The sequence below is a fragment of the Bombina bombina genome, chromosome 8 (genome assembly GCF_027579735.1).
Source record: "Bombina bombina isolate aBomBom1 chromosome 8, aBomBom1.pri, whole genome shotgun sequence".
Taxonomy (NCBI): Eukaryota; Metazoa; Chordata; class Amphibia; order Anura; family Bombinatoridae; genus Bombina; species Bombina bombina.
Genome location: NC_069506.1, coordinates 185,393,980 through 185,420,932, shown reverse-complemented (window position 1 = coordinate 185,420,932; position 26,953 = coordinate 185,393,980). Strand labels below are relative to the sequence as shown.

Genomic DNA, 26,953 nt, shown 5'->3' with positions numbered 1-26,953 from the left:
ATAGGAATAATTTATTTAATAAGAGTTAAATTTATTTAGATGTATTTAATTAATATTTAAGTTAGGGGGGTGTTAGGGTTAGACTTAGGTTTAGGGGTTAATAATTTTATTATAGTGGCGGCGGTGTAGGGGGGGCAGGATAGGGGTTAATAAATGTATTATAGGTGGCGACGGTGTAGGGGGGGGCAGGATAAGGGTTAATAAGTTTAGGTGGTGGCGGGGTCCGGGAGTGGCGGTTTAGGGGTTAAACAATTTATTTAGTTGCGGCGGGGTCCGAGATCGGCAGGATAGGGGTTAATAAATTTATTATAGGTGGCGGCGGTATAGGGGGGGCAGGATAGGGGTTACTAGGTATAATGTAGGTGGCGGTGGGCTCCGGGAGCGGCGGTTTAGGGGTTAATACATTTATTATAGTTGTGGCGGTGTCCGGGAGCGGCGATTTAGGGGTTAATAACTTTATTTAGTTGCAGGGGGCTCCGGGGGCGCCGGTATAGGGGGTAGAACAGTGTAGTTTAGTGTGGGTGCTTAGTGACAGCTTGTCAATAAAGCTGTCAAAAAGCCGAAGAGCAGCGAGATCAGATGAGTGATAACTATCACAGTCCGCTGCTCATCGCCCCGTACTTGGTGCGCGGCTTTTTGACAGATTTATTGATAACTTTGGCGAGATTTTTCAGGTCCGCTGCGGCGATGGTAGGCGAGCTTAGGCGGGTGTATTGGGCCGGCGAAGGCAGGTAAGTAGACACGTTGATAACTAGAGGCCCTTGTATCTTTTAAACTTTATAACTTTTTTGTGCAATTTTGAAAAAAAAAATTTTTTATTACCTGCTATATATATAGTGTAACTATTTTTTTTACATGTCATTGTGAGGTGTTTTGTGCAAATTTTTATTCAAGCGTAACATTTAACCAGAGCTCTGAGATTGCATTAACCCAACGTGAGTTAAATTCAATTGCGCTCAAGTGATTTTGTTTACTTTGAACTTCTACTTCCGACTGCAAACAGGTGTGATAAACCTGATATCGCTCATGCGCTACAGTTAGCGCACCACTCATATTCTAGCACAGAATAAGGTTTACTGTAGAAATCAATTAAAATGTTCTATTTTAAAAGGTTTTCCGTATATATTTCTACATAATGTTTATTTCACTTTTCTTCCTTACTGTGTTGTTTCAGGTCTGCACTATGTATGTTACAAAAGGAAAGGGCTGATGTAATATATTTTAGATAACAAAAAACCTGATTCCTTAAAACAACTGAGTTAGGGCAATATACTAGTCATACACCTAAATAAAGGGACTTTAGTATAAAGTATTTTTTTATTTACAGCAGTGTTTCTCAGACAAGGCTAACACAACACAATTTGAGAACATCCACACGAAGAACAGGTGGTCAATTGATGATTCATCTTCCCATTCTGAATCAGCTGTGTAGAATATTGTATGAACCCATGGAGTTAGGTAGACAATTTAGTGAATCTTGCCAATGTTTTATACATAGTGATCAAGACACATGCACACATCTTAGTCTACTCAAGTATGCTCTTATGGAAAGGAGATAAGTTTTAGAGAACAATAGTAAGAAAATGGGGGAATAGATAATAGTGGTACAATGGTATACTTTATCTGATTCATGAAAATGTAGGTTTTGCTCTCTATGCCCCTATAATACATATTTATTATCCTAAATAATAAATACAGGTAAATAATACAGTTTACAGGTTTTTGACTTGTTCTCTGCTACTTATTTGTCAGCAGTATTTCATGTTTCACAGAGTAGACACTCCCTCTCTTAATCTGATATAAAGGCTGACAGGCAACTGCAGGGTCATACAAAGCCAACTGTACTTTCCTCTCTTGATTACTTAAGAAGACACTGTTACTTTTCTTGGTAATGGCTACTAAATGGGGCATCTGTTCTGCTGGGAAAATCAGCCATGATTTCCTAGTGGCCCTGCAGACATTGCCATCTGGTGATCATCAGGTGAGTACCGCTGAAAAGATTTAATAAACAAGGATATTCTTCATGCAATGTATATCAATAACAAATAACAGACTTAAAAATGGCGTAGTTAATTTTTTGGCTAGAAAACTGAATTCAAAGATACAATTGCTTGTGTTGAATGGGTTGGCTTTGTAATTGTATTAACGTAGTTATACTGGCAGCCTTGTAATTGTATATCTGGTAGGATCTATATGGGTTGAACTCAATGGATTTTCTTCTTCCAACCTCATCTACTATGTTATTATGTCATGTCTAATTTGGAACATCAATGCAACTGCAAGAGGAAATCTAAAAATAATCAAAAGTAAGTACTTATGTATAAACTAAAAATAAAAATACAATTTGAAAAACACAGTGTATACAAAATAAGATAAGGATATGTCGCAGATTCCAAAGAGGAAGGACCGGAATAGTGTCCCAAAACTTGCTTGATTGTAGTGTAGTGATGTGATGATCTTAACCCACCTCACAGGAAAGAAGGAAAATCATAAAATAGTGAAGCCTAGTAAGGAATGTGGTCTCACCACAGAGGAATAGTACTCACACTTTTCTGAGTTATGACTAAGCTCTTAGTTGATAGGCAGATTTTTATAAAGCCTGACGTCTCCCTTGGAGACTCAGGAAACTCAGGAACTCCAAAGTGGATTAAGGACAATATTTATTCTAAAAACATAGGACAAAAATACAGACTGTATACACAAGGTAATATCATAGCATACAAGAAACTGATCTTGAGTCTAGAGGCCAGCCTGGTGCAAAGCAAGCCTACTAAACAGAGAATAAATAGTGTGCCAGAAAAACCTGTGAGTGTATATTTTCCAAGTCTGTTAAAGTCCTGTAATATCCAACGCACGTTTCACTGATATGCTGTCAGCTTTTTCAATGAGAAAATCTAGTTTGAGTTCTAGTGTGTTAAATCAAAGTATTGGTCCATCTCCTTTTTTACGCCTCTTTAGTTTATCTATTTGACTGTCTATCTCTCTATCTGACTGTCTAAAGGATCTGGGTAAACAAATAAAGCATACACTCCCCACCTCCTCCTTCCCTGCATATGAAAAGACAGATAACATAAACAGGAGTCTGCAGGAGTCTGTAAACGTGTGTATACATCTGGCACTGTGGGGCTTGGTTAGGAGTCTGAAAATCAACACAATGTTCTTAAAAAATAAGCAAAACTATACATTTTTATAAAAACACTACCAGATGGCTTTATAAATGGATTATCTACAAAACATTTATACAAAGAAAAATCTAGTGTACGTTTAAGTTGTTTAATTTAATGAAGAATACAATTAATTCTTTCAAAGAGTTTAAATTGTTTAAAGGGACATAAACACCTTGTAATTACAAGACATTTCTGCTGTGCTAGAGAATAGCATATCAGCCAAGTCTAAGCATTTTTAAAACAATTAGTCTTGTTTGCTGCAATTGTTTCTCAATAGTTAAACACCATCCACCAATCTATGTCTGCAGATAATAATGCTAGCCACAGTCATTATGTTAGTAGAAAGTGTATCTTTTGCAGGTGATATCTGCTAAAGCCAATTAGGGAAACATTTAACAGGGTAAGAGAATTAGAAAATCCACAATTACATGAATTTAAAAGCAAACTACATGAACAGGGAGCAAATTAAATAATGAAACAATATTGCAAAGTTGTTTTACCAAGCGTAACTAAACATGTTATCTTGGAATCTCAAGGGACTTACTGTTCCTTTAACCCTATCAATCAATTCCACATACCTGAAGTTACCAGAAAGGTCTCAATTTCCTTTATTGTGAAGTAATATTACGTTAGGAACTTTCCAGTCCAGATGTATTTCTTACTAGTTAAATGTTCAGCTAATAGTGATGCTGGCTCAGACACTTCTAAACCTTTGGATGAATATTAACTGGACCAACCTATTTATTTGCTAATCATTTTGCTAATGCCAATACAACTGTATCCTATGTAAACAGAGATGTGCTAAACCAGGACCTTGTAATCTTCCTTTGTTAAAATACACAGCAAAATTATGCAAAATGAATTTTTAGGACACCCCACTACGTCTCTATCTCCGTCTATAAATGTACAATGATTTTATCCTCCGGCATCTATATTTTTTGTTCTCTTATCATAAAGTAGTTTTCTGAACTGACTTCTATGTTATATTTCTACTGAGTTTTTAAATTTCTAATTGTCTGTTTGATTTTGCATACTTACATATCCTTCTCTGATTAAGGGGCCTATTTATTAATTTGCGAGCGGACATGATCCGATATAGCAGATCATGTCTGCTGCATATCGATAAATGCCGCTAGCAGGGGTTGTCAATCAACCCAATCGTATCCAATGTTGTTGATTTTTGTCCGCCGTCTCAGAGCAGACGGATAGGTTACGGAGCAGCGGTCTTTAGGCCGCTGCTTCATAACTTCTGTTTCCGGCGAGCTCCATACAGAGCTTGATAAATATGCCGCTAAGTGTTCAGTTTTCATGATTACAATCCACATTTTTTACCATTTACAAACATAATTTTAATATCTGCTGTGTTAAAGCCACATTAACCTCTGTACTTCACCTCCACAGCAAATCGCTCATCAAATCATGCTATGCAATTCATCATTTTCTCAAAGGCAACATAACAAATACTTAGACATAGTCATCATGTCTCACACAAGCAACGTAGCCCAACCACACTCCAGTCCTTGAAACTCTTCAGAGTGGGTTCAATTCATTTTGTTTCAATATATATTGCTTGTTATTCATGTTGTTAGTCTGTATTATTGTATTCCCTTGTAGAACAAGAAGACCTGCATACTGATACTTATATACAGGGCAAAAGGATCGCAAGTAATGATGTAACCTTGCACAAGTGGTTTTTATGCAAGGCTGCCCCCTGCTCCTGCACAACCAGTTGTATTAGAGCAGGGCATGTCTATCATCATGAACAAGCGAGGAGTGGGGTGACTGATCTTGTAACCTTTTAGGGGGCAGAGAGGCAGAAGAAGCAGTTACTGTTTCTTAAATAGGTTTGTGTTCATGTGAACCTGCTCCGCACTGCCTAAAAAGCTATTAATGCAGCTTCATAAATCCAGCCTACAGACATACTTAATAGGTGAATTCAGAATTTTAAAGGGAAAAATGTGCATGCCCTAACTTATTGGAGCTTGTAATTTTATCACTATGGATTGTGCAATGATATGTTTAACCACCCTTTAAAGGGTTAAGTACATAGTTAAAGTACTGCTTGAGAGCTGCAGAGAACTGCTGGTCTTCAGCGGATACAGCCACTGAGCTAATCCGCAGCAACAGTTCCATAGCAACAACAGCTCCTGAGCAATACCTTGCATATGTGTTTAACGCCTGTGCAGGGTTAAACTCATAGCATTGCAGGGTCGTTAGTGATAAATTATATGCTGTAATAAATTAGAGCATGTAATTTTTCAATAGAATGCCCTTTTTTTTTTTTTTCAAAATCAGCTTTATTCATATAATAAAAGTTGTACAGCATAGAAGAAAAAATACATCGAAAAACAGATATTACATCTTATGTGTTGTACTTTTCGAGGCAAAACGCTGAAATATTGAAATACTGTGAGCAAGATGAATACATAAGTAATACGAACAAAGACAAAAAAATGTATAAGGAAAACAACAATAATCTGCAATAATTAGATGTGGCAATCAACTAAGGTAATCGTAAAGTCGAGGATATAGAAAGCTCAAAACACAGCACTCCGTGTGGGGTGAGAATGGATACAATTTCTAGTCAGTGATACTCCTCGTGTATAAATGTGTCCCATGTCGTTGTCAACTGAGTATAAAGGGCCTCCTGTCCATGTAGAATGTAAGAGTATTCCTCTAGTTTTAGAATTTGGTGAAATTTGTTATACCATTGGGCCAGGGTCGGGATTTCTTTGCTTTTCCAATTTTGGGCAATAAGTGTTTTCAGACCATTACTAGCTATGTATATAATTTTTTTCTTATAAGTCGGGAGTTTTCGAGGGATATTATTGAGTAACCAGAGGAGTGGGTCAAGGGGTAACAGCATGTTTAACATTTTGGATATGGTCTTAGCTACACTGTTACAGCGGTCGTGTGTAAGAGGGCATGACCACCATATATGTCCAATATTACCTATAGAGGCATTGCATCTCCAGCATTTGTTGCTGGTTGACGAGAATAGTTTGTGTATCCTGCTAGGAGTGAGATACCAGCGTTGTATGATTTTTAGGTTGGTTTCGATAAGCCTGCTAGAGGAGGATACTTTATTTATGTTATTAAATATGTGGGTCATGACAGGATGTGGGATGTCAACATTTAATTCCTCTGCACATCTGTCTATGTAATAAGGTGTGTACCCTGGTGGGGGAGTTTGCAATAGAGAGTACGTGAGCGATAGGGTGCGCTTTACCGGGTCTGGTGATTTGCACAAGACCTCAAACGGGGTTAATGGTCTTAGGATGTTTTTCCTGTCCGGGTGTTTAAATATAAAAGAGTGACATTGCCGGAGGAATAACCAATTTGAGAACATGTGCAGGCCATTATTAGTTAGGTCTTCCAAGGGGAAGAGAGTTTGTTCGTTACCCAGTTGGTATACCATTATTGCTCTGTGTTGTGCCCTGTATTTTGATTTCTCCCATCCCTGTCCCGGTGGAAAATCAATGTTATCTGTGAGGGGAGTTAAAGGTGAGGATCTATAGGAGAGAAGAGGATTCTCTTTTAGGGACTGTTCCCAAACATTAAAGGTTTCTTGAATAATGAAATTATTGTTGGGTATGCGGGCTAGACTAGTTTTGTTCTGCCAGCATAGGGACCCTAGGTGTGTGTGATGTCGTGTTCCAGACTTACCCATTTTTTATGATCATAGTTTGTGGACCAGTTAATAATTCGCTGGAGAAAGGTGGCTCTCCTGTAATTTTTTAGGTTAGGGACCCCAGCCCCCCATTCTTAATTGACATGCACATAAGGTGTCTGTTGATTCTGGGCCTACGTTTGTCCCAGATGAACTCTGCGATTCTGTTTAGGAGGTTGGGTACAAATGAGGTGGGCAATGGGATTGGAAGGGTCTGGAATAGGTAAAGTATCCTGGGAAGGACGTTCATTTTAACTGAATTTATTCTACCTAACCAAGAGATATTTTTTGTCTTCCAAGAGGACATGTCTGCTATTAAGGTGTTTTGGAGAGGTACGTAATTCCGTCCAAACAGGTCTTGTGTTTTAGAGGTAAGGTGTATTCCCAGGTACTTCAGGGAGGAGGGCTGCACTCTAAAGGGGCTCAGTGGTGTAATTTGGGAGAGGAGGTAGTCATCACAGTGGACCGTTAGAAGTTCTGATTTAGATGTATTTATTAGGTAGTTAGAAACCGTCAAGAAGGTATCTAATTCGGTCAGTAGCAGAGGGATAGAGTCTATTGGGTTAGTTATGCAAAAAAGGATGTCATCTGCATAGAGAAGGATTTTGTGACTTGTGTTTTGGATTTGCAGACCCTGTATGTTGGTATTAGAATGTATGGTAGCGGCGAGAGCCTCCACCACACATGCGAACAGGAGAGGCGACAGGGGACAACCCTGTCTGGTGCCGTTTGATATGGGGAAGGGGCTCGAATTAATTCCATTAACCCTGACTGTGGCAGAAGGGGAGGCATATAGAGCCATTATTTTGGATATGAATGAGTCACCCATGTTAAATTTATGAAGGACTTGTTGGAGGAAGTGCCAGCAGACGCGGTCAAACGCTTTTTCCGCGTCCGCCGACACGACCACAAGGGGGGGTTTGTGATGATTGGGCATAATTTATAGTTTGTACCGCTCTTACTGTATTGTCTTTAGCTTCTCTAGAGGGAATGAATCCAACTTGGTCATTATTGATAATGTGCGGTAAGGTTTTGTTAAGTCTATTGGCCAATATTTTTGCGTATATTTTTAAATCAATGTTGAGTAACGATATCGGGCGGAAATTTGGTGCTTTATCTGGGGCCTTGCCTGGTTTTGGCAAAACCACAATACGTGCTTCTAGGGACGATTTTGAGAAAGGATTATCTTTGTTTATTATGTTGAACATTGATACCATATGAGGGGATAGGATATCCCTAAATTTTTTATAGTATAGGTCCGAGAACCCATCTGGGCCTGGTGCTTTGCGGGACGGGAGGTTTTTAATTACATCTAATAATTCCTCTTGTGTGATTGGTTCGTCTAAAGCTTGTTTTTGGTCTTGTGAGACTAACAGGAGGTCAATATTGTCTAGATATTCTTGGATTAGTTTGAGTTTGTGACCCAGGTTCGCTTGCCCATTCTGTTTAGAGGAGTCATCTAGATTATACAATTGTGCATAGTAGGTCCTAAATACCTCTGCAATTTTTTCCGACGTGTTACATTCTTTCCCCTTCTCATTTTTCAATGTTAAAATATATCCCTTATGTGTTCTTCTTCTTAATTTTCTAGCTAACAAAGGGCCACTCTTGTTCCCCCCTTCAAAATATTTTTGTTTCAGTTTAAAGGCATTCTTTTTGCAAGCTTTATCTAATAAGTGATTGATTTGGTTCTTACAGTCTGCTACTTTTTGAGCTAGCGGGGTCAATAGAATGGCCTTTTATCCCAGTAAAACACCAGTACTTAGGTACAGGACAATTTGTTGCAAGTAAGTTTAGTGTTTTATTGGTGATTCACCCCTAAAGAAGACTTCATTGTTTTTCAAGAAGCCAGTGAGTTAATATAACTTACCACATTTTCTTTGCCACAACCTAGAACCCCCTATTTGATGCGTTAGCTTCCTGATTTTTTCCCCCTACAAAATATAATATACATTTTAGGTTCTAATTAAAAGATCAACTCTAACAGAGTGTTAAATGATAATACTGGTAAATAATAATTGGAGATAAAAAATAATTTAAATAATACTTTTATTTTTTCCCCTATGTGTTCCCAGAAAATTTGATTGCGTTTGCACGTGTGTTGTTTTTTCTCCCATTGACTTATATGGGGATTAAGTGAACATGCACGCAATATTCAAAGTTAGGCTTTTTGTGCTCGTCGGGTTAGTTTCAACTCATAATACGAGCTTAACCCGACGCACGCAAAAAACTTCTAGAGCAATTAACGCTCGAGCGGGAGTGTTAATTAGTGCTCCACTTTTTATCTGGCGCTTTTTATGCATTGTCTTTTTATTATGCATTTGTCGACTATGTAATTTTACTGTATTTAAAGGGACAGTCAAGTCAAAATAAATCTGGGGAACAAAATCCTACTTAGCATGTGCACAAGCTCATAGGGTAGATGTATACTAGTCTGTGATTGAAAAATGCCTGTCACATGAAGCAGGGGGCCGGAAATTGTCTGAAAAAAATCTACTGCTGATTTGTAATTAAATCATTGTCTTTTTATTATGCATGTGTTAATTATGCAATTCTACTGCATTGAGTGGTCCAAGGACTCTGAACACTTGTTCAATTCGGGCAAGCCAAAGCCTGCAACTTTTTTGCTCAGACTATTAATTCAGAGCTTGTTTTGTGAAGAATAATAGATTATAAAGTTACTTTTAGTTAGCTAAACTATGATTCCTTTGGTATCAAGCGATAACGTGCAGGACGTGAGTGCCTAACGAGAAACCTTAGCTGCAATATTACACTATTGTGATTCTTCTCTTTTTTCTTTCCTGGTGTATTTTCTGTTGATATACAACATTGACGAAGATGTTTGTGGCTGTTCCTTAAGAACATATATATTTCTTTCATGTAATTAGCAAGAGTCCATGAGCTAGTGACGTATGGGATATACATTCCTACCAGGAGGGGCAAAGTTTCCCAAACCTCAAAATGCCTATAAATACACCCCTCACCACACCCACAATTCAATTCAGTTTTTACAAACTTTGCCTCCGATGGAGGTGGTGAAGTAAGTTTGTGCTAGATTCTACGTTGATATGCGCTCCGCAGCAAGTTGGAGCCCGGTTTTCCTCTCAGCGTGCAGTGAATGTCAGAGGGATGTGAGGAGAGTATTGCCTATTTGAATGCAGTGATCTCCTTCTAAGGGGTCTATTTCATAGGTTCTCTGTTATCGGTCGTAGAGATTCATCTCTTACCTCCCTTTTCAGATCGACGATATACTCTTATATATACCATTACCTCTGCTGATTCTCGTTTCAGTACTGGTTTGGCTATCTGCTATATGTAGATGAGTGTCCTGGGGTAAGTAAGTCTTATTTTCTGTGACACTCCTAGCTATGGTTGGGCACTTTGTTTATAAAGTTCTAAATATATGTATTCAAACATTTATTTGCCTTGACTCAGAATGTTCAACTTTCCTTATTTTCAGACAGTCAGTTTCATATTTGGGATAATGCATCTTAATTTAACATTTTTCTTACCTTAAAATTTGACTTTTTCCCTGTGGGCTGTTAGGCTCGCGGGGGCTGAAAATGCTTCATTTTATTGCGTCATTCTTGGCGCGGACTTTTTTGGCGCAAAAATTCTATTTCCGTTTCCGGCGTCATACGTGTCGCCGGAAGTTGCGTAATTTTTTGACGTTATTTTGCGCCAAAAATGTCGGCGTTACGGATGTGGCGTCATTTTTGGCGCCAAAAAGCATTTAGGCGCCAAATAATGTGGGCGTCTTATTTGGCGCGAAAAAATATGGGCGTCACTTTTGTCTCCACATTATTTAAGTCTCATTTTTTATTGCTTCTGGTTGCTAGAAGCTTGTTCTTTGGCATTTTTTCCCATTCCTGAAACTGTCATTTAAGGAATTTGATCAATTTTGCTTTATATATATGTTGTTTTTTCTCTTACATATTGCAAGATGTCTCACGTTGCATCTGAGTCAGAAGATACTACAGGAAAATCGCTGTCAAGTGCTGAATCTACCAAAGCTAAGTGTATCTGCTGTAAACTTTTGGTAGCTATTCCTCCAGCTGTTGTTTGTATTGATTGTCATGACAAACTTGTTAAAGCAGATAATATTTCCTTTAGTAAAGTACCATTGCCTGTTGAAGTTCCTTCAACATCTAAGGTGCAGAATGTTCCTGATAATATAAAAGATTTTGTTTCTGAATCCATAAAGAAGGCTATGTCTGTTATTTCTCCTTCTAGTAAACGTAAAAAATCTTTTAAAACTTCTCTCCCTACAGATGAATTTTTAAATGAACATCATCATTCTGATTCTGATGATTCCTCTGGTTCAGAGGATTCTGTCTCAGAGGTTGATGCTGATAAATCTTCATATTTATTTAAAATGGAATTTATTCGTTCTTTACTTAAAGAAGTACTAATTGCTTTAGAAATAGAGGATTCTGGTCCTCTTGATACTAATTCTAAACGTTTAGATAAGGTATTTAAAGCTCCTGTGGTTATTCCAGAAGTTTTTCCTGTTCCTAATGCTATTTCTGCAGTAATTTCCAAAGAATGGGATAATTTGGGTAATTCATTTACTCCTTCTAAACGTTTTAAGCAATTATATCCTGTGCCGTCTGACAGATTAGAATTTTAGGACAAGATCCCTAAAGTTGATGGGGCTATTTCTACCCTTGCTAAACGTACTACTATTCCTACGTCAGATGGTACTTCGTTTAAGGATCCTCTAGATAGGAAAATTGAGTCCTTTCTAAGAAAAGCTTATCTGTGTTCAGGTAATCTTCTTAGACCTGCTATATCTTTGGCTGATGTTGCTGCAGCTTCAACTTTTTGGTTGGAAACTTTAGCGCAACAAGTAACACATCGTGATTCTCATGATATTATTATTCTTCTTCAGCATGCTAATAATTTTATCTGTGATGCCATTTTTTTATATTATCAGAGTTGATGTCAGGTTTATGTCTCTAGCTATTTTAGCTAGAAGAGCTTTATGGCTTAAAACTTGGAATGCTGATATGGCTTCTAAATCAACTTTACTTTCCATTTCTTTCCAGGGTAACAAATTATTATTTCAACTGTTACTGGTGGGAAAGGAACTTTTTTACCACAGGATAAAAAATCTAAAGGTAAAAACAGGGCTAATAATCGTTTTCGTTCCTTTCGTTTCAACAAAGAACAAAAGCCTGATCCTTCATCCTCAGGAGCAGTTTCAGTTTGGAGACCATCTCCAGTCTGGAATAAATCCAAGCCAGCTAGAAAGGCAAAGCCTGCTTCTAAGTCCACATGAAGGTGCGGCCCTCATTCCAGCTCAGCTGGTAGGGGGCAGGTTACGTTTTTTCAAGGAAATTTGGATCAATTCTGTTCACAATCTTTGGATTCAGAGCATTGTTTCAGAAGGGTACAGAATTGGTTTCAAGTTGAGACCTCCTGCAAAGAGATTTTTTCTTTCCCGTGTCCCAGTAAATCCAGTAAAAGCTCAAGCATTTCTGAAATGTGTTTCAGATCTAGAGTTGACTGGAGTAATTATGCCAGTTCCAGTTCCGGAACAGGGGATGGGGTTTTATTCAAATCTCTTCATTGTACCAAAGAAGGAGAATTCTTTCAGACCAGTTCTGGATCTAAAAATATTGAATCGTTATGTAAGGATACCAACGTTCAAGATGGTAACTGTAAGGACTATCTTACCTTTTGTTCAGCAAGGGAATTATATGTCCACAATAGATTTACAGGATGCATATCTGCATATTCCGATTCATCCAGATCATTATCAGTTCCTGAGATTTTCGTTTCTGGACAAGCATTACCAGTTTGTGGCTCTGCCGTTTGGCCTAGCTACAGCTCCAAGAATTTTTACAAAGGTTCTCGGTGCCCTGCTGTCTGTAATCAGAGAACAGGGTATTGTGGTATTTCCTTATTTGGACGATATCTTGGTACTTGCTCAGTCTTTACATTTAGCAGAATCTCATACGAATCGACTTGTGTTGTTTCTTCAAGATCATGGTTGGAGGATCAATTTACCAAAAAGTTCTTTGATTCCTCAGACAAGGGTAACCTTTCTGGGTTTCCAGATGGATTCAGTGTCCATGACTCTGTCTTTAACAGACAAGAGACGTCTAAAGTTGATTACAGCTTGTCGAAACCTTCAGTCACAATCATTCCCTTCGGTAGCCTTATGCATGGAAATTCTAGGTCTTATGACTGCTGCATCGGACGCGATCCCCTTTGCTCGTTTTCACATGCGACCTCTTCAGCTCTGTATGCTGAAGCAATGGTGCAAGGATTACACAAAGATATCTCAATTAATATCTTTAAAACCGATTGTTCGACACTCTCTAACATGGTGGACAGATCACCATCGTTTAATTCAGGGGGCTTCTTTTGTGCTTCCGACCTGGACTGTAATTTCAACAGATGCAAGTCTCACAGGTTGGGGAGCTGTGTGGGGATCTCTGACGGCACAAGGAGTTTGGGAATCTCAGGAGGTGAGATTACCGATCAATATTTTGGAACTCCGTGCAATTTTCAGAGCTCTTCAGTTTTGGCCTCTTCTGAAGAGAGAATCGTTCATTTGTTTTCAGACAGACAATGTCACAACTGTGGCATACATCAATCATCAAGGAGGGACTCACAGTCCTCTGGCTATGAAAGAAGTATCTCGAATTTTGGTTTGGGCGGAATCCAGCTCCTGTCTAATCTCTGCGGTTCATATCCCAGGTGTAGACAATTGGGAAGCGGATTATCTCAGTCGCCAAATGTTGCATCCGGGCGAATGGTCTCTTCACCCAGAGGTATTTCTTCAGATTGTTCAAATGTGGGAACTTCCAGAAATAGATCTGATGGCGTCCCATCTAAACAAGAAACTTCCCAGGTATCTGTCCAGATCCCGGGATCCTCAGGCGGAGGCAGTGGATGCATTATCACTTCCTTGGAAGTATCATCCTGCCTATATCTTTCCGCCTCTAGTTCTTCTTCCAAGAGTAATCTCCAAGATTCGGAAGGAATGCTCGTTTGTTCTGCTGGTAGCTCCGGCATGGCCTCACAGGTTTTGGTATGCGGATCTTGTCCGGATGGCCTCTTGCCAACCGTGGACTCTTCCGTTAAGACCAGACCTTCTGTCACAAGGTCCTTTTTTCCATCAGGATCTGAAATCCTTAAATTTAAAGGTATGGAGATTGAACGCTTGATTCTTGGTCAAAGAGGTTTCTCTGACTCTGTGATTAATACTATGTTACAGGCTCGTAAATCTGTATCTCGAGAGATATATTATAGAGTCTGGAAGACTTATATTTCTTGGTGTCTTTCTCATCATTTTTCCTGGCATTCTTTTAGAATACCGAGAATTTTACAGTTCCTTCAGGATGGTTTAGATAAGGGTTTGTCCGCAAGTTCTTTGAAAGGACAAATCTCTGCTCTTTCTGTTCTTTTTCACAGAAAGATTGCTATTCTTCCTGATATTCATTGTTTTGTACAAGCTTTGGTTCGTATAAAACCTGTCATTAAGTCAATTTCTCCTCCTTGGAGTTTGAATTTGGTTCTGGGAGCTCTTCAAGCTCCTCCGTTTGAACCTATGCATTCATTGGACATTAAATTACTTTCTTGGAAAGTTTTGTTCCTTTTGGCCATCTCTTCTGCCAGAAGAGTTTCTGAATTATCTGCTCTTTCTTGTGAGTCTCCTTTTCTGATTTTTCATCAGGATAAGGCGGTGTTGCGAACTTCTTTTGAATTTTTACCTAAAGTTGTGAATTCCAACAACATTAGTAGAGAAATTGTGGTTCCTTCATTATGTCCTAATCCTAAGAATTCTAAGGAGAAATCGTTGCATTCTTTGGATGTTGTTAGAGCTTTGAAATATTATGTTGAAGCTACGAAATCTTTTCGTAAGACTTCTAGTCTATTTGTTATCTTTTCCGGTTCTAGAAAAGGCCAGAAAGCTTCTGCCATTTCTTTGGCATCTTGGTTGAAATCTTTAATTCATCTTGCCTATGTTGAGTCGGGTAAAACTCCGCCTCAGAGAATTACAGCTCATTCTACTAGGTCAGTTTCTACTTCCTGGGCGTTTAGGAATGAAGCTTCGGTTGACCAGATCTGCAAAGCAGCAACTTGGTCCTCTTTGCATACTTTTACTAAATTCTACCATTTTGATGTATTTTCTTCTTCTGAAGCAGTTTTTGGTAGAAAAGTACTTCAGGCAGCGGTTTCAGTTTGAATCTTCTGCTTATGTTTTTCGTTAAACTTTATTTTGGGTGTGGATTATTTTCAGCAGGAATTGGCTGTCTTTATTTTATCCCTCCCTCTCTAGTGACTCTTGTGTGGAAAGATCCACATCTTGGGTAGTCATTATCCCATACGTCACTAGCTCATGGACTCTTGCTAATTACATGAAAGAAAACATAATTTATGTAAGAACTTACCTGATAAATTCATTTCTTTCATATTAGCAAGAGTCCATGAGGCCCGCCCTTTTTTTGTGGTGGTTATGATTTTGTATAAAGCACAATTATTCCAATTCCTTATTTTATATGCTTTCGCACTTTTTTATCACCCCACTTCTTGGCTATTCGTTAAACTGAATTGTGGGTGTGGTGAGGGGTGTATTTATAGGCATTTTGAGGTTTGGGAAACTTTGCCCCTCCTGGTAGGAATGTATATCCCATACGTCACTAGCTCATGGACTCTTGCTAATATGAAAGAAATGAATTTATCAGGTAAGTTCTTACATAAATTATGTTATTTGTACAAGTCATTTTCATGGCCTTAATATTTGCTATTTTATGTTTTTGGTGTTACTAAAATCTGATTAATTTAAAATATTATTATTTTCCCTACTTTTATGGTGTAACTTGACTAATAACTGTTACAATTATTTTCTTAGGCAGTGGCTGTGGCCGCTAGAGATCTGAAACGTGCCAATGAATTTGCTCAAAGTCACAAGATAATGAAAGCATATGGGTCATATGAAGAGCTTGCTAAGGATGCGAATATTGGTGAGAAAGCCCTGCTTTGTGAAATAAAGAAATTAAAATTAAGTACATATATTACAATGAACAATTAAAGGGATACAATTGACTTATCATATATTATGGGATATTGCGACCATGTTCCATAGGTTTAAGTACTGTACCCAAGCTCAGGTACGTATTATAGTGTCCTAGAACTGTATACAAGACCAGGGAGAAACCATGATTCAGCCCGCAAAAGCAGAATGTTGTATTGTTTGGACCAGCCAATTTTGAGACACCTTGTTAGCCGGTGAATGGTAAAACAGAATATGACTATACTATATAAGTTTTATTTTATAAGCATAGATTATTTTATGCAGACATTTATTCCAGCATTTAAAAAAATAAAAAGTTTTGTTTTTGCATGAAAATTTTAATCAAAATACACTTTTTTCACATTTAAATTGAAATTAGTGGAAAATCCATGTCTATGCAAAACTGATATTACACTATAAATGTTGTAAAAAGTGTTTTTAAACATAGAAAGATTTAGGAGTTATGAAGATAATAATTAATCTTAAGGGGCCTATTTATCAAAGGTTTTGAGGACCTGATCCGACAGTGCAGATCAGGTCCGCAAGACCTCGCTGAATGTGGAGAGCAATACGCTCTTTGTATTCAGCATTGAACCAGCAGCTCACAAGAGCTGCTGGTGCAACGCCGCCCCCTGCAGACTCGCTGCCAATCGGCCGCCAGCAGGGGGTGTCAATCAACCCGATCGTACTCGATCGGGTTGAATTCCGGCGATTCCTGTCCGCCTCATCAGAGCAGGCAGACAGGGTTATGGAACAGCAGTCTTTAGACCGCTGCTTCATAACTTGTGTTTCTGGCGAGTCTGAAGACTCGCCAGAAACACGGGCCCACAAGCTCCGTTCGGAGCTTGATAAATGGGCCCCCATGAGAGTTACTGTGTCATAAGAGGTAAATAAGTTTAAATATTAAAAGATGACCCCGATTTCTTCAAACCTAATATTGTATGTGTTGGAATTACAGTGTTTCATTCATTTTATATAAAAAATATCTTTCATTAATGCATCCGTCCTGAGAACAAATAGTCTTGTCTTGCAGATATTGTCTATGTTGGGGTCCTCCACACCGTTCACCGAGATGTGGTTCTGATGTTCTTGAAAAACAAGAAGAATGTTTTATGTGAGAAACCGATGGCAATGAACTCTAAAGAGGTTGAAGAACTCATCTCCGCCGCTAAAAAATATGATGTGTTTATCATGGAGGTGTGTTTCTGCTTTAAATATTTATATAACATTCTTAATTTCAGACGGTTGATCCGATAAATACATTTTATTATAAAAATAGTAACTCCTACTCTTTATAGTGTTTACAATAAGCTTGAAATAATAAAAACAAATTTATTTGTGACCATGTGGCTTAATTTTTAGTTCAGCGGTTTAAACCGCTGCTTCAACAATATCAGTTGCAGGTTCAAATGAGCGAGCCTGCAACCAATTGGGACATTCATCTCATGATAACTCTTGCTCTTAAAGGGACAGTCAAGTACAATTTTTTTTTCATGATTTAAATAAAGCATGCAATTTTAAACAACTTCCCAATTTACTTTTATCACCAATTTTGCTTTGTTCTCTTTTAGTTGAAAGCTAAACCTAGGAGGTTCATATGCTAATTTCTTAGACCTTGAAGACTGCCTCTAATCTGAATACATTTTGACCACTAGAGGGCATTAGTTCACATGTTTCATATAGATAACATTGAGCTCATGCACGTAAAGTGACCTAGGAGTGAGCACTGATTGGCTAAACTGCATGTCTGTCAAAAGAACTGAAATAAGGGGGCAGTCAGCAGAAGCTGATACAAGATAATTACAGAGGTAAAAAGTGTATTATTATAACTGTGTTGGTTATGCAAAACTGGGGAATGGGTAATAAAGGGATTATCTTTCTTTTTAAACAACAAAAATTCTGGTGTTGACTGTCCCTTTAAAGGGATGTAAAACTCAAACATTTTTCCTTCATGATTCAGATGGAACATACAATTTTAAACAACTTACCATTTTAATTATATAATTAAAATGTATTTGTTCCCTTGTTATCCTTTGTTGAAAAGCAGGTTATGTAAGCTCAGGAGTGTGCATGTGTCTGCAGCACTATAAGGCAGCAGTTTTTCCGCAATGCTATGTATTAGCAAGAGCACATTTTCCTGTCATGTAGTGCTTCAGGCATGTGAACGCTACCTATCTAGATATCTCTTCAACAAAGAATAACACAAGAACAAAGCAAATTTGATATTAGAAGTAAATTGGAAACATTTTTTTAAATTGTATCCTCTATCTGATCAGAAAATATTAAAAAGATTCAATCTAAGAAATAAATCCTTAGATTGAATGTACTCATAGATATGAGTCAGGACATATGCTTTTCAGAATAAAGATTAGCTCATATCTAATATAAATATGGTACCTACTGGAGTATAAAATACTGTTACCATAATAAATGTATAAACGATAAGTATAATTGTGAAAAAATACTTGCTGTGTAATTAAACTATTTATTAATATTTTAAACATTTGGCGATTTGCACTTGATGTTCAGAAGTATATCAATATAATTAAGGTAATGAAATTATGTTCACCCAGCCATTTATTTTTCTTTACACTGTAGGGCATTTGGAGTCGTTTTTTTCCTGTTTATGGGCAAATCCGCACACTGTTATCTCAGAAGGCTATTGGGGATGTGAAGGTTGTAAGAGCAGAATTTGGTTCTAACCAATACCATGTACCACGTGCAGTGCAGAAGGAGCTTGGGGGCGGAGCCCTATTGGACATTGGCTGTTATTGTATCCAGTTTGCTTTAATGGTTTTTAATGGAGAGAGACCAGAGTCAGTGACAGCCAAAGGTTTTCTCTATGAGACTGGTAAGCTCTCTAGTAGCGGAGTCAACATGCATTGTGATAAAAAAAAAATATTAGATAATAAATAGAAAGTGTTTTTTCAGGTGTGGATGAAACGGTGACAATTATCCTTCAGTATCCTGGGAAACGACAGGCTATTCTCACCTGTACCATTATGGTAGCAATGCCCAACCAAGCTGCAATTTGTGGCTCCAAAGGAATGATTCAGGTATACAAATTACATGAGTGTTAGATGCATTATAAGGAACGCTTTTCAAACCATAGTTAAAGGGACATGAAACACAAAATTTGTCTTTCATGATTCAGACAGAACATACAATTTTAAACAACTTTACAATTTACTTCTATTTTCTAATTTGCTTTATTCCTTTGAAATGATTTGTTGAAAAGCATATCTAGATAGGCTCAGGAGCTTGGAGCTAGCTGCTGATAGGTGGATGAACTTGTATGCCCATTTTAATTGGCTTACAAATGTGTTCAGCTTTCTCCCAGGAGTGCATTGCTGCTTCTTCAATAAAAGATACCAAGCAAATAAAGCAAAATTGATTAGAGAAGTAAATTGGAAAGTTGTTTAAAAATGTATAATCTATCTGAATCATGAAAGAAAATGTTTGGGTTTAATGTCCCTTTAAGCTATAACTATGATATAGATATAAGAGATAAACACATTAAAAAGAGCATTTATTCAAGGATGTTACCATATTTTATTTCTGTGCTGTGTATGTTGATAAATCACAAATGCCTAGATTACAAGTTTTGTGCTATAGAGGGTGGGAAACGAACGCAACAAAAGATGCGTTATTTCACCCTCCATAATGCTGCCATTACAAGTTTCTAAAAAGCCGCCATGTGCATGCGATATGGAGGCGATGAGCTCCATACCGCACAAAAGCCAAGGGCTGAGAATAAGTGCTCGTGCACACTTTCCCCATAGACACTTTCCCCATTAAAATGTATTAACCCCTATTCCACCGCTCCCCGACATCGTCGCCACTTTAATAAAGTTATTATTAACCCCTAAACCACCACCCTCCCGCATCGCAAACACTATTTAAATATCATTAACCCCTAATCTTCCGTCCGCCCACACTGCCGCTATAATAAACCTATTAATCCCTAAACTGCAAGCACCCCACAACGAGATATATTAAAATAAACTATTAACTCCTAAACCGAAAGCCCCCACAACAAAATATACTATAATAAACCAATTAACCCCTAAACCGCAAGCCCCCCACAACGAAATATACTAAAATAAACTATTAACCCCTAAACCTAATCACCCCCAAACTTTATATTAAAATTACAATTTCCCTATCTTAAATTAAATTAAAACTTACCTTAATAAATTAATAAATTAATTTTAAACTAACAATTAAACTATTATAATTATTAAACTAAAACTAAACTAACTACCAATTAAATTAAACTAAACTACAAATTAAAAAACACTACTATAAAAATTACAAAAAGTATCTAATTACAAAAACAAACACTAAATTACGAAAAATAAGAAACAAATTATCAAAAATAAAAAAGAATTACACCTAATCTAATAGCCCTATAAAAATAAAAAAGCTCCCCCAAAATAAAAAAAAACCCTAGCCTACAATAAACTAATGATAGCCCTTAAAAGGGCCTTTTGTAGGGCATTGCCCTAAAGAAATCAGCTTTTTTACCTGTAAAAAATACAAAGACCCCACAACAGTAAAACCCATCACCCAACCAAACCCCCAAAATAAAAAACCTAACTCTCTAACAAAAACCTAAGCTACCCATTGCCCTGAAAAGGTCATTTGTATGGGCATTGCCCTTAAAAGGGCATTTAGCTATTTTGCATTGCCCTTAAAAGGGCATTAAGCTCTTTTAAAAAAGCTCAAACCCTAATCTAAAAAAAAAACACCCAAAAAAGTTAAAAAAAAAAACTAACACTAACCCCCGACGATCCACTTACAGTTTCTGAAGTCCGGACATCCAGGCGGCGAGAAGTCTTCATCCAGGCAGCGTCTTCTATCTTCATCCAGGCGGCATCTTCTATCTTCATCCAGGTGGCGTCTTTTATCTTCATCCCGGCGGCGCGGAGCGGGTCCATCCTTCAAGACAACCGGCGTGGAGCGTCCTCTTCATATGGTTGCCGCCGTACACTGGATCTTCAATTCAAGCGAGCCTTTTCAAAATGGCGTCCCTTGCATTTCTATTGGCTGATTTGATTTTTTAAATTCAAATCAGTCAATAGGATGAGAGCTACTGAAATCCTATTGGCTGTTCAAATCAGCCAATTGGATGAAAGCTACTGAAATTATATTGGCTATTCAAATCAGCCAATATAATTTCAGTAGCTCTTATCCTATTGACTGATTTGAACAGCCAATAGGATTTCAGTAGCTCTCATCCTATTGGCTGATTTTAATTTAAAAAATCAAATCAGCCAATAGGAATGCAAGGGACACCATTTTGAAAAGGCACCCTTGCATTAGGATTCAGTGTACGGTGGCGACCATATGAAGAAGACGCTCGGCAACAGATGTCTTGAAGGATGGACCCGCTCCGCGCCGCCGGGATGAAGATAGAAGACACAGCCGGGATGAAGATAGAAGACGCCGCTGGGATGAAGATAGAAGATGCCGCCTGGATGAAGATAGAAGATGCCGCCTGGATGGATGAAGACCTCGCCACCTAGATGAAGACTTCTCGCGGCCTGGATGTCTGGACATCCAGGCGGTGAGAAGTCTTCATCCAGGCGGCGTCTTCCTTCTTCATCCAGGCGGCATCTTCTATCTTCATCCAGGTGGCGTCTTTTATCTTCATCCCGGCGGCGCGGAGCGGGTCCATCCTTCAAGACAACGGTCGCCGCCGTACACTGGATCTTCAATTCAAGCGAGCCTTTTCAAAATGGCGTCCCTTGCATTTCTATTGGCTGATTTGATTTTTTAAATTCAAATCAGCCAATAGGATGAGAGCTACTGAAATTATATTGGCTATTCAAATCAGCCAATATAATTTCAGTAGCTCTTATCCTATTTCCTGATTTGAACAGCCAATTGGATTTCAGTAGCTCTCATCCTATTGGCTGATTTTAATTTAAAAAATCAAATCAGCCAATAGGAATGCAAGGGACACCATTTTGAAAAGGCACCCTTGCATTAGGATTCAGTGTACGGTGGCGACCATATGAAGAGGACGCTCGACAACAGATGTCTTGAAGGATGGACCCGCTCCGCACCGCCGGGATGAAGATAGAAGACGCAGCCGGGATGAAGATAGAAGACGCAGCTGGGATGAAGATAGAAGATGCCGCTGGGATGAAGATAGAAGATGCCGCCTGGATGAAGATAGAAGACGCCGTCTGGATGGATGGATGAAGACCTCGCCACCTAGATGAAGACTTCTCGCCGCCTGGATGTCTGGACTTCAGAAGCTGTAAGTGGATCATCGGTGCTTAGTACTAGGTTTTTTTGAAACTTTTTTTGGGTGTTTTTTTTTTTAAGATTAGGGTTTGGGCTTTTTTAAGGGCAATGCAAAAGAGCTAGATGCCCTTTTCTTGGAAGTAGGTAGCTTAGAAATTTGTTATAGTTAGGTTTTTTATTTTGGGGGGATTGGATGGGTGGTGGGTTTTACTGTTGGGGGGTCTTTGTATTTTTTACAGGTAAAAGAGCTGATTTCTTTAGGGCAATGCTCTACAAAAGGCCCTTTTAAGGGCTATTAGTAGTTTATTGTAGGATAGGGTTTTTTTTATTTTGGGGGGCTTTTTTATTTTTATAGGGCTATTAGATTAGGTGTAATTGTTTTTATATTGGATAATTTCGTTTGTTATTTTTTGTAATTTAGTGTTTGTTATTTTTTGTAATTTAGTATTTTTTTATTTTTTGTAATTTTGTAGGTTTTTTTAATGTGTAATTTAGTTTATTTAATTGGTGGTTATTTAAATGTAATAGTTATGTTAGGTTAATTGTTAGTTTAAACTTAGTTTTTTTAATTTCACAGGTAAGTTTTTATTTATTTTAAGATAGGGGTATTGTAATTTTAATTTAGAGTTAAGGGGTTGTTAGGTTTAGGGGTTAATAGTTAATTTTATTTTTTTGTGATGTGGGGGGCTGATGGTTTAGGGGTTAATAGGTTTATTTAGCGGCGGTGATGTGGGAGGCCAGAGGTTTAGTGGTTAATAACTTTATTTAGTGGCGGCGATGTCGGGAGCGGCAGAATAGGGGTTAATATCTTTATTATAGTGTCAGCGATGTTGGGGTGCTGGGGAATAGGGGTTAATAACTTTATTATAGTGGTGGCGATTTTGGGGAGCGGTGGAATAGGGTTTAATAACTTTTATTAGTGGCGGCGATGTCAAGAGCGGCAGATTAGGGTTTAATAAATGTAATTTAGTGTTTGCAATGCTGGAGGGCGGCAGAATAGGGGTTAATAGATAGTTTATGGGTGTTAGTGTACTTTGTAACATTTTAGTTATGAGTTTTGTGTAACAGTTTTATTGCGCAAAACTCATAACTACTGGTCTCAGATGGCGGAATGGATCGTGTCGGTATAGGCTGGAACACAAGGATTTTAGCCTCACCGCACAACCTGTAATACCAGCGCTATGGAAATCCCACGCAAAAACGTCATTTTTTTGAGTGCGGGATTGAAGTTGCGTTACTGGCTAAAAATCTTGCGGTATCGACAAGACTCGTAATGGCTGCATTACGTTTTTTACGCTGAAAAGGCCATTTTTTCAGTGTTAAAACCGTAACGCAAAACTCGTAATCTAGGTGAGAGCATTTAACATATTTCTCTACATCAATGTTTAATTTGATGCAATAATGTTGAGGCACTTGTAATGCAGGGTGACAGTATGACAGTAACAAAAGCATTCTTCATTTTGTGCTGAAACTTTATAAGATGCTTTTGGCATTACTGAAAATATTATCACAGGTCACCAAAAAAGAAAAATGTTTCTAGCCAGGAGAGAAGAATCATAAATATCTTATAATTTCTCACTCACTTGCTAAAATGTTCAGTCTCATATTAGTCCTGTTTAGACTATGTCATTATTGTCATTTGATTGGTAATGTCATTAAAGTGATTAGTCACGGTAAGCCTTAACTAATCAAATGCCATATATTTAATCTTTACCATTAAAAAAAGTATGTGTACCTTTTTTGTGTGAAAGGATTAAATTAGTGCATATATCAATGCTTCTATTGCAATGTTATGCCGGCCCACTTGAATTAACTCTTTTGTTTTTTTTAATGACAATTCCAGTGAACATCCAATCAACGTGTGTGTCATATGACAATTTTGAAGTTCAGCCACTTTAAAGCCCTTAGAAAGCCTATGTAGAGAGTGGGTGTGACTGTTTTATACATCACAGCCCAACCAAAAGAGGAGCTGAAGGGGGGGGGGGGGGGCAGAGGAACAGACAATACCAATTAGGATTATAAATATTTTATTATATAATATATATATATATATATATATATATATATATATATATATATATATATATACACACACACACTTTTTTTTTTAAGTGTGGTTATACTTGCAAAATAATATATTTTTAATTGCAACATTCTTATAGTCTGAAATGTACCATCACTTTAATCAAAATGGAATTGATGAAGCATAATGGGCCAAAGTGCAAATGCTTTTATGCTATTTTGTTTTATAGGTAACTAATTTATTTTGGTCATGTCCAACAATCAAAGCAGACACACTGTGTAACAATTAATTCTACTCTACATCACTAAGAAGCTATATATTTCAAGAATTATTTTTAAAGCCTATTATGACACACGAGTGACTCTTCTTAAAAACATTCATTTATATATATATATATATATATATATATATATATATATATATATATATATATATATATATATATATATATATATATATGTGTGTGTGATTGGCTCACGGCTGTCGGAATTTTTGAGTGAAAATATCATGTGGCATGTGGGCGATTCTTTTCCAAAGCCATTCCAATCCAATGAGTAATTTAATCAATATTCTTAACTTTATTATAAACCAAAAAACTATTGTCTTAATGAGGATGTTCAAAAACATTAATGTGTAAAAAAAACTAGGCCAAAATTAGTTTGCAGAAGGTTGAGGTTCTACAATTTAAAGATTCCAAAAATCATATAAAATACTTCTAGAAAGTGTTTTCTGCTAGATTAGGAACCTGTCCATCTGTGTTAAAGTTGAGGAACCAGCATCCACTGCTGCTTTCACTAAAACTTGTCAATCATCTCAGTCAATCAGTCTGAATGGCTTCCCCCCCCCCCCCTTCCTCTGAGGGGGCGAGAGGTTAGGAAGCAGCAGTCTTACATCTGCAGCTTGATAAATGACACTCAATTTATTTTATTTACTACAGTCAAGTTTAAAATAGGGTTAAAGGGATACTAAAGTCAAAATTAAACTTTCATTATCCAGATACAGCATGCAATTTTAAACAACTTTCCAATTTACTTCCATTCACAAAATGTGCACAGTCTTTTTATATTTAAACTTTTTGAGTCACCAGCTCCTACTGAGCATGTGCAAGAATTCACAGCGTAAAGGTATTTGCATTTGTGATTGGCTGATGGCTGTCACATGGTACGTGAACGTGAATACATTTGTGATTGGCTGATGGTTGTAACATGGTACAGGGGGAGTGGAAATAGACATAACTTTTAAAATTGTCAGAAAAGAATCTACTACTTATTTGAAGTTCAGACTAAGTGCTATTGCATTGTCTTGTTATCTTGCATTTGTTGATTATGCCAATCTACTGTGTTGACTGGTCCTTTAAGGGTGAAACTGTATGTACTTGCATTACATTTCTAATTTCCAATGCTATATTTTACTATTTTTTTTTAAGGTTCCTACATGTATGTGGTGCCCAACTTCTGTTATCCTTAACGGGGAAGAAACAAAATTTCCACTTCCTCCTTCCTCAAAACCCATGCATTTTACTAATAGCACAGGACTGAGTTATGAAGCAGAACACGTACGACAATGCTTATTGAAAGGTAAAAGAAATAACCGTGATCTCCTTTCATCTCGCTCTATCAATTTTATGCCCATGATCATCACTAAATTAATATTTTGTGTTTTCAGGATTGAAGGAAAGTCCATTAATGAGCTTGGCAGACAGTCAGCTCTTAGCTAATATTATGGAAGAGGTTCGAAAGCAACTTGGAGTCAGATTCCCACAGGATACATCCTTATGAAGCGGAACATGCAATAGCTAATATATTGTTGCAATGTGATGAAATAGAAATAAGATAATTTGTAATGACCTATAATTTAATTTACTGGGATCATGAATGACTCTCAAAGTGAAAAACTCATGTTTTACATATGTTTTAAATAATATTTCAAGTTTTACAAATACCAAATGACTTGGGTTATTAAGGCATAATGAAAAATAAAAATAAATATTTATACATTTATCTGAGTGTAGGAAATCAGACGTTTTAACAACATACATTCTACTATGAGCTATAATTACATATTCTTTTGAGCACTTTATAAGATGGCTAACAAAAAACATTTCTACTTGAAGTGAAGGTAAAGTTATCCGTTCGTAAAGACAACTTACCATAGATCATCATCCCCTTCATGTAGTTGCTAAGTTTTTTTCCACTGTTTCTGCAATACTTTTAATAAAAAATAAACTTTTAGGGGCGGAGCTAGCCAGCCTAGGAGATGGCCGCGGCTTAAGTGAGCTCCTGAGCCCTATCTGGCTGAGTGGCATTAAAAAGCCTAATCGAGGTGGGATAAAGTTACCCAGCAAAGTGGACTGGGCTAACTATTGCTCAGATAGCTTAATATGAAGCTGATGGACGGATCGTGATCGCAATTGGGGCGATAATATTACGCTACGCCTAGGCCTTGATCCACGCTAGATTTTGCGAACGCCACACTCTGGACTCCAGAAGAACTACCCTGACCTGAAGCGGAGGTAAGCTAAAGGTGAAAGGGGCAGACAACAGGCCGTTTTTCCAATTATACCTAGGAGTCTGGTAAGAATCGCAAAAGCTCCGGGAGCGGAGCGCGCCATCTTTATAACTGCAGAGGCTTAATGGCTGCAAGCAAACACGCAGTTACCAACACCCTACCACACCACTCCACTATCATGAAAACATAACTAAGGGGACAAACATCCCATCATTGCAAGACTTGAGCAAAGATGCTATAAAGGCAAACATCGCATGAAAAAGAGCAGGATAGGCATGAAAGGGGGAAGACATCGTGCAACA

General features: G+C 37.7%; 1 protein-coding gene across 1 annotated transcript; it reads left to right on the top strand.

Moving 5' to 3' along the window:
• Window positions 1-1,891: 1,891 nt before the first annotated feature.
• LOC128638926 (trans-1,2-dihydrobenzene-1,2-diol dehydrogenase-like) lies at window positions 1,892-25,921 on the top strand. The gene is made up of 7 exons (XM_053691052.1): window positions 1,892-1,981; window positions 15,704-15,815; window positions 16,899-17,062; window positions 18,464-18,716; window positions 18,797-18,921; window positions 25,570-25,720; window positions 25,809-25,921. The coding sequence occupies exons 1-7, from the start codon at window positions 1,892-1,894 to the stop codon at window positions 25,919-25,921; spliced, it is 1,008 nt and encodes a 335-aa protein (XP_053547027.1).
• The last annotated feature ends 1,032 nt before the right edge of the window (window positions 25,922-26,953 follow it).